Raw genomic sequence first — 8,646 nt, 5'->3', positions numbered from 1 at the left:
ACCTTTCATTTCTTTTCCCTTCTTTTTCTTTCATTTTTTTTTCTTCTCTCTCTTTTTTTCTTTTATTATTTTCCTTCTGTTTGCCGCCGTACCGAGCGAAACGAAGAGTAATTACGAAAGTAACTACGAGACTTTAAATACCCTTGAAGAATTCTTTTCGCCGAAGGGAGCTCCCCTAGACAAAAAGAGAATTTCTCCCCCTCGCAATTAAAGTATTTATTACCCGACAACGATGGTTAAAAAAAAAAAAAGAAAAAGAAAAAGAAAAAGGAAACGAAATACGCGACGGATGACGCGTTGAGATAGCTTGCGGCTTACAACTTTTTCCCATCGACGTCGATTTTTAAATGAGAAACCACCGTAAAGATTCTTCGTGAATTTTATGCGCGTTTTAAGGGAAAACGAATCGTCTATTAGACAAACATTACCGAATCTTTAACGCGATAAAAAGGAAATTAATTTCAATGTCGCTTTGCATTTCTTAATTTTAACGAGTATAATTTTTAATATCTGTATATTGTGATTGACAATTACAAGTACATTTTTTATATATTTTCAGTAACCGTGAGAATATAATTTAATGATTTATATTCTTTTGATATCTACTCTTGTATATTATTAATCTTACTTTTTACGAGTTTAAGTGTACTATAATTTAAGATTTCTTCGATTTTTAATTTCGAATTTTCAGGAACAGGTTTAACGTTTTAGCCGTGCGTAAGAAGCACTTTGAGAAAACTATAGCGCGAGGTAATGTACAAGTAACCGAGTTTCCATTCACAGTGATCGATCAAAGTCCGGGACGCCAAACACGCTCGAACACCCCGACGCTTCTTGGCTTGGCTTTTAGTGTTTCGTATACATTATGATGATAATATATCGCTCCATTTACGTCCGATATCATGCTCGTAATCCGCTCGATTCAATATCCAAAAAAAGTATTCACAACAGGCTTTATCAATCAATATAATACCGATATTACTTCATTAATCATACGTTTACCTATAAGAATTTCTCGCACGAGAGAACGCACAAAATTTCCTTTACCATCTCTCCGTCTCGGTTTATTTCAATACCGCCACGATATCGATTCGAATATCGTTTCTGGCGGAAATTCTTTTCGCAGACGATACAAATCACGTGTCGACACCTGTCCACGTTACTTCCTGTAATATTATGGATCCATGCAACGAGTGTTATTCACTCGCTCGCGTTGATACTCCCTCTCTCTCTCTCTCTCTCTCTCTCGACGTGTGTTCAATGATTTTATTATACGCGATATAATCGAATAAATTTGGCCATTGTCGATCAACGTTTTTGCAAGCATCGTCGAATAATTTACGCCGATGACGCAAGGGATGGGTAAAAGAGGTGGAGGGGGGAAGGGGAGGGTTGAAAATCGACGACGTCAACAGCGGTGTTACAATTGAAATTTTATATTTTTTTGCTCATCTGCACCCGAGCGTCCTCGACTTGAACGCGTTTCAACGTGGAAATCTTTTGGGAATCTGTTATTCGCAGGAGGCGAATCCGGCGTTGCGTTTGATTTACATTGGTCGGAAATTCCCTGCTCGATGATTGTTGGCTACGTGTCACCCGCACTGCGCGTGAATAATAATTGTGTATTAACGAATAAACTGGAGTACATTTGTTTCCAGCGACATTATTAAAATATATAATTGGGGAGGGGGAAGAGATGATTGCTTCGAATTTATGGAAAAATTGTATAAATTTTATATATAAAAAATATATATGTATTTTTTATTATAAAAAAATGTTTATAATAATTTTGTCCAAAAGAAGAAAGAATATGTTTGTTAATAGCAAATTGATTTTTGTATTTTGTTTAATAATAAAAATGAATAAATAATCTTCTATCCATAGAAAAACGAAAGCTTTTATTCTTCTATATTTTTCGTTCGAACCAACGAAGTCTCTTTCTCTTGCATGGACAACGCACCTTCTTTCTTTGCTTTTCCTCTTCCTTCTCTAATTTTTTAACAATTTCCGGCTTACCCAAAGTGACATTGAACGATTTCTTCAGAAGAGGGGATGAAAGGTAGGGCGGCAGCTATAAACGAACGAGATCTCAATTAAACTAACCCCCTTTTCTATTACTCCTTTCAAATTAAATTACGTTCGAATCAAAGAAAGAAAAGAAAAATAGCGAACAATTAACAAAATATAAATTCTACGAATCATCAATTATTATTTAACCACATATTGATCCTTTTCTTCCCTTTCTTTCGTCCATCCATAGATGGATGGAGAAACCATGTTATTATGTACCATATTGCAATACAGAATATAAGAGTCGAAATATACATCTCTCCATAGCTCGAAAGAAAACGCGGCCACGATACAATTCCAAACTTCACATTCACGAAACTTCCATTCCCTCGACACATTCATCTCGCGAGCGGGTCCGCGCGAAAGACGTCCAACGTATGAAAAAGAAGGACTTCCGTTTCAATTCGGGGCTATTTACGAAGCCGTGGGTCGGCTCCACGTGGAACCACGTCGGACAGAGGTAATACAGACAGACGCCGGGCCCATCTAACCATCTCTCGTAACGCGGGGCTCATACATCACCATCTGAAGTATCCGGTATTATTCCCGCTCGCGCACCGAGCACGCAATATCCTGGCTCGTGACAACAAAGTAAATACCGTATATACGTGAACCGACAGGACGGAATAGAAATTTCGACGTGAAAATACGCGAGCCATCCGCCGTTTCCCTCTCGGTTTCGATCCTCGTTGTTGCGGGCACAGTTTGTCCCGTGAAAACTGCAAATATCGTTTCTCACCACGCGTTACGTTAATTCGACGTAATGTTGAAACAGCTTGTGCGCATGTGCGTGTAAAATACTTACGGTGTAGTAAGCAGGTCCCAGTAGAGGCGTATACTTTTCGATCTTCGACGATCTCTCGATCACACCGCCCTTCGCGTTCTTCAGTATATCCTTGGACAAATGATAGGAGGCTGGATCTGGTAAATTCGATTTCGATGATTAAGAGGGATCCGGTTTTTCTAGGATTAAGGTGTACCTGGCGTTTTCTTCGTGTCGAACCATATCTTTGATGATCGTGTATCGCGTGTACCGAAGGGGACGTGTAACGTGGGGAATTCGCATTTGTCGCGATTTCTTTTGAATGCTTTCAAGGTCTCGTAAATACCGGCATCTGGGCCTCTCTATAATAAACGATACAGGTTTTTACAATTTCAAGAGAAGGATGTAAGAGTAATTCAGAATAATTCGTATCGGAAGATAAATAAGTGTCATCCAGATGTAATCGTCTGGGATAATGGAAAAGGGAGGTAACCTTGATAAAGGTTACCATTTCTTCTTCTTCCTTCCTTCCATTCCTTATTCTTCCCTGTAATCGATTAGACTCGAGCCACGAAGCATAAATCCATTTCCTTCCAGTTATTTGATCAGTGTTCGTCAATTAAGCTTCGACAGTCTTGCCCGATAATTCTATCTTTTCCAACGAGATCTCTCTCGAGAATTCAGGAATGAATACTAAACGTCGATACTTGTGACGATACGCGTTTCGAGGGTGGATAGACATATAGACCGGTGCCCAGAGATTGGCTCGAATTTCCGGCTCAGCGAGCCGGAAGTGATTTCTCCTGGCTTTCGTCGGCCACGCGCCTCTACGTGGAAATGACCCCGAGAGCATGGCAGAACGTCATTTCCGTCCGCTGTCGAGTCGCGACGCGACTCCCTACGTTATGTAAATACCGTCCTCTCCCCGAATCTCTCATAGTACCCCGCCTCATCCCCTCTCAGAGACGACGTCCTTATCCGGCGATCGTAAGAATTCGCCATGACACTTTCCTCCTGCGTTTTATCGCCCTGTCGCGATAATTCCGCGCGACAAAGCGGGATATAACTTCTGCTCCGTATAAAACATATTATCCATTCAAATTGAAGCAACCTTCGTCGAAATTGACGAATTGGATCCATCACCAACAGTGTCACTACTTTATAATAATAATTTGATGGAGAATTTACGTGTTTGAATATGTACATCAAATTAACTTTTAAACGATATTTTTATATCGTTTATGTATGTAACATTGTATGTAATAAAATAAAATAAAAAAGAAAAATGGATAAAATAATTATTCTTACATCGATCAAATTTTTGATACTTCTTACATTAGTTACGAGAAATATATATTACTAGTTTTGGAATAAATATTAATAATATGATATTGATCTCTCTCGAAAATAAAAGAATTATAGGATATTCAAAAGTATAATTTGAATTTGGTTTTTAATTGGAAAGCGTGTGAACGAAACGACTTATCGTATTGCGTGAAAAACGACGTTTAATGAAATTTCTCGAATGTCCAGCTGTCAAACGGGAACTTGGCTTGGCTCAAAAGGCGACTCTCACACAAGGATTCCACCTTTCAACTCCGAGGAACGCGGTTCCTGGCCAACCTCAAAGGAGACACGGCTGTGACAGAGGCAGCGACACGCGTCGTTGTTCCGCGCCGTCCTTATCCCGGCCTTATCTGCGGCTACACTGTCGAACCCGCTTCGACGATCTCTCGATTAACGAGCAAATTGGATCCTGGTTCCCGAAACGCCCCGGGTACAGATGCATCGCTTCGATCCACCTCCATTAATTTCGTCTCGACCTCCTCCTGATTACCTCGCGCTTCCAGGATTACCTGGACCATGGCTTAGGTCCACAGATTTCTCGCCTCGAATGAAAGAATCCGACCTGACCGCAGACTTATTGTTACTACTCGGGATACGATCTCATTAAAGAAATTGCTGTTCCTCGTTTAACATTTTCAATCTCGATTTCCTTTCCTTACTGACTCAGCAGAGGTAGATTCTCGTCTCTTTTTCTTTTTGAATGGAAAGGGTCAGAGAGAAAATTAGAAAAATTATCAGCTTTTTCTTCTCTTTTCCTATTTTCCTTGAAAATAGTTTTACGAAATAGGATGTCGATTTCGTAAAAATTATTGTAAAAATTATTGAGTAACGAGTTCAAAAGGATCGATTTATAAGTTTGTGAAGCTGAATTGTACAAGTGCTGACATCTGTGCGTGGCAGTGGCAGTCAACTAGTGGAAATTATACGCTCGGTTCAATAACGGTATGGTATGTATCTACAGAGCAGTTTTCTGATTATCGATGAATAATTTTAATATTATCTAATTTTATTTCCCGATTTCTTTATATGGATTTACCTTTTGAACTTCGGGGAACCTTTCTACTTTAGATTTAAAAGCAACGTGATGTACAAGAGTCTTCGTTTCTTCTATTCTTTTTGGAGAACGCGGGGTATAGTATTCTTCTTCTTCTTCTTCTTCTTCGCAATAAGAAATTGCATCCAAGTATACCTGTGGTTTCATTTTTTTTGCGTAGGTGTATTTGTAACGCTTCTCCGACTCAAAAGCTAAATTACCGGCATTCAAATTGTAATCACTAGGTCCTGAAGAGGAAATGAACGACTCTCTTGGTAAGATACCAACAAGTATATTCGATTGAAAAATCAGAAACGTAACAGAATTAATTAAATTGATGAAAGAAGATATTAAAAAGATAAGAAAAGATCTTACCTGGTCCAAAGTGCGTAGGATCTTTTTTAAAACGACTAGCATAAGAACCGAATGGCGCAGGAAAAATGGAAGCTGTACACTTTACAGAATCAATGGGACTGTATGTACCTGGGCCAGGTATGTCAGAATCTATATCAAGGAATCTCTGTAACAGATATCTAGCGATGATAAATTGTTCTGAAAAATTATTTTAAACAATTATACCTTGGCACTTTGATTGAAAGGAGCTGGTTCAACGACATAAGTATCGCATTTGCATCTGTTCTTAGAATATTTGTCAAAAACACTCTTTATCTTGTAAGCATTTGGTGCTGGCAAATTCTATATGCAAAGATTCACTCTCAACATCAACATTAATTAGCAACAAACTCGTGGATTGTATTTCAAAATTATTTCTCTTCAATGTAAAGTCACCTCGCGCATTTTTACTCTATACAGTATATCGAGGCTACGTGGCTGCCAGGAAGTCATTCTTTTCATTTCTCTTATCTTCTCGTCGTATATTTGACTGGCTGTCTTCTTCGTTTCGTATTCGTAATGTCCAGGGCCCGGAGTTATAAAAGGTTGAGGCTCTGTTCTTCCTGTCATTCTGCTCCAAAAATTACCTTTGTACAGTAACGTGGTAGCATTTGTTTCCTGAAAATTTGATCGAACATTTGAGAATATTATAAAACGTGACGATATTAAAAATTTTTTAAATGAGAGAATAATCGCTTTACTCCTCGATGGATATTGTAAAAGTAAGTTGGCTTTTTCTTTAGAGGGGGATTTTTCACGAAAACACCGAATTCATTAATGTCATATCCTGTATAATCTTTGTCTGGAATCGATGTGGCCGTTGGAATAATCGAAGGAGGGGGTCGAGTTAGCCATAACTGTGATTCGTCATCAAATTTTGAATGAATAATAATTTAATAATATTACTCTTTAATTAATTTAATCGAGAAGATTAGATAGATATTACTTTTCCAGGAGGACCTCTCCATGTGCCAGGATGAGATCTTATTTTTCGTTTAAACAAAGTCCCAGAAATGTCATAAATTGGACCTGGTGCTCGAGGTATCTCTTCCTTAAATCGAATATCCCTAAAATCAATGCTGACTCCACCCTGTAATTTTTTAATTTTTTCACTACATCTAGATTTCTCTGGATCCAATTTTGAAAATTTTAATTTTTATAAACTACGTTCTGGTATATGTTGTCGGGGTCTTAAAGTGTACGAATCCGGTCCTGGTAATTCTGCAATCTCTTTCGGCACGTGAATAGTTTTTCTTTCAGTTCCACATAGAAAGGGCGTATACTCGGCTATACAAAGAATTTCATTTTATATTTTATATAATTTTTATTTTACGTATTCTTAAAACGTTATCTTGCAGGTTATTTAATTTCGTACCAAGATGCCTATCAGGACAAGTAACATCCGATATTTCGTACGTTCCAGGTCCAACTTTAACTGACGTTTGTGTGATTATTTTTGGAAATCTTATTGTCCTATCGTACGCCATTATCTTATTTTAAATAAGATAATTATTATCCCAATTGTGATGATCAAATAATTTAAACACGTATAGAAAACGTATATGAACTATGTTGAAAATCGAAAATGAGTTACAATCGATTGTTCCACTTTACATCGACAAAAAAAATTCATATAATAATGAATGCACTCCACGAGTTTACAGGGACCAATTGCTTTCGCTAATGAATCATCTCGGTGCAAGAAAAATTATTTGTTTGCAATAATTGTAACAGGCTGGGTATTCGCGCCTGAAGGACGCCGTTTTCACTTCTTTAACCTACTTTTTTATAATGTTCGCCTTGCATAAATTTTCGGCCGGGCCAGTTAATAATTTCGTTCTCGTTACGCGAAACCCATTAACGTTTTGACGCCGAAGTAAGAGATTATCGTTTGCATCAAATTGAAAACGATTCGCGGGCGCGTAAGGAAAGTGAAGGGTTCTACGACGAACAACTTGAGTGTTTTGCAAGTGATATCTCTTTTATTGCATCATTCGTGGAATGTTGCGTATCAGCAATCGTAAAGAATTATCATTCCCTTCTGAACTTGGACGTTTTCTTGAAATTTGTGACCTTTCCGAATAAATATTAGGTTTATTAACTTGTTTCATTTCGCTTGGATAAATTATATTTGGCTCGATCCAGCTTTTTAGGATAATAAAAATTTTTTCTCCAATCTTTTAAATTTCAGGAATAAATTTTATGAAAATGGAATTATGCGTAAATCATTGGAACATGTATATCCCTTAGTGCTTACGTTTAACGTGAGATGGCACAACGTGCACCGCTTAAAATCATGTTTGGTCGATAATTCGAGAGGTTTCTGATTTGAAACGTGGTGTGGCAATAAAGTGCGCTGGTTTCAACGTCAGTGGAGAATATTTTCTGTGATTTATTCGTGTATTGCAGTAAATTTTCTCGTAAATTCGGAAAATAATGTCGAAAAACGAAGAGAAATTCGACGGAATGCTGTTGGCTATGGCCCAGCAACACGAAGGCGGCGTACAAGAGGTGAGTATAGTTTCGTAGCCGGTTTAGGTTAGGGTCCACTTTGAGTAAGATTGTTAATTTTACGAATAATTCGAAAACTATTAACGATATATGGTTTATTTTACAGCTACTCGATACAATCTTCAGTTTCCTCGCGCGAAAAACGGATTTTTACACGGGAGGAGGTGAAGGAGCTGCAGAAAAGGTAATTATTCTTTGCATGAATTTGAGTAATATAAATGGTTTCATTACTTTTCGTGGACGTAATTCATACGTTACTAATCGTGGATTGCAGCTCATATTACATTATTTATATTTTATTTTAGCTTGTCACTAGTAAGTTTAAGAAACATGAAGCTACAGCTCTTGCCAAAGCTGCCAGTGAAAAAGCTGAACGTGCAGAACAAGAGAAACGTCGTAAAGAGAGATTGGAAAAGAAAAAAAGAGAAGAAAAAGCTGAAGAGGATAAATTCAATTCAGAATCAAAGATTGTTGAGCTAACCGATGAACAAGCTGCGAAATTACAAGAAGAAATAGATAGTAAAGTACG

At 37.8% G+C, this 8,646-nt stretch overlaps 2 protein-coding genes across 2 annotated transcripts in view; one reads left to right on the top strand and one right to left on the bottom strand.

The window, feature by feature from the left end:
- Positions 1 to 5,135: 5,135 nt before the first annotated feature.
- LOC102671359 (sperm-tail PG-rich repeat-containing protein 2-like) lies at positions 5,136 to 7,093 on the bottom strand. The gene is made up of 8 exons (XM_006614557.1): positions 6,982 to 7,093; positions 6,774 to 6,893; positions 6,553 to 6,653; positions 6,003 to 6,224; positions 5,793 to 5,909; positions 5,589 to 5,733; positions 5,217 to 5,461; positions 5,136 to 5,150 (listed from the first exon to the last, which is right to left on the bottom strand). The coding sequence occupies exons 1-8, from the start codon at positions 7,091 to 7,093 to the stop codon at positions 5,136 to 5,138; spliced, it is 1,077 nt and encodes a 358-aa protein (XP_006614620.1).
- A 774-nt stretch (positions 7,094 to 7,867) lies between these two features.
- The window catches only part of LOC102681942 (nuclear migration protein nudC), a 114,301-nt gene continuing 113,522 nt past the window's right edge, over positions 7,868 to 8,646 (top strand). The window contains exons 1-3 of the mRNA XM_006614554.2: positions 7,868 to 8,117; positions 8,224 to 8,301; positions 8,423 to 8,641. Of these exons, the coding sequence (XP_006614617.1) occupies positions 8,043 to 8,117; positions 8,224 to 8,301; positions 8,423 to 8,641 (372 nt within the window). The 5' untranslated portion in view covers positions 7,868 to 8,042. The remainder of the gene's footprint in view (positions 8,118 to 8,223; positions 8,302 to 8,422; positions 8,642 to 8,646) is intronic.

Source organism: Apis dorsata, unplaced genomic scaffold, assembly GCF_000469605.1.
Source record: "Apis dorsata unplaced genomic scaffold, Apis dorsata 1.3 scaffold_189, whole genome shotgun sequence".
Taxonomy (NCBI): Eukaryota; Metazoa; Arthropoda; class Insecta; order Hymenoptera; family Apidae; genus Apis; species Apis dorsata.
This window is presented reverse-complemented; position numbering and strand designations above follow the sequence as displayed.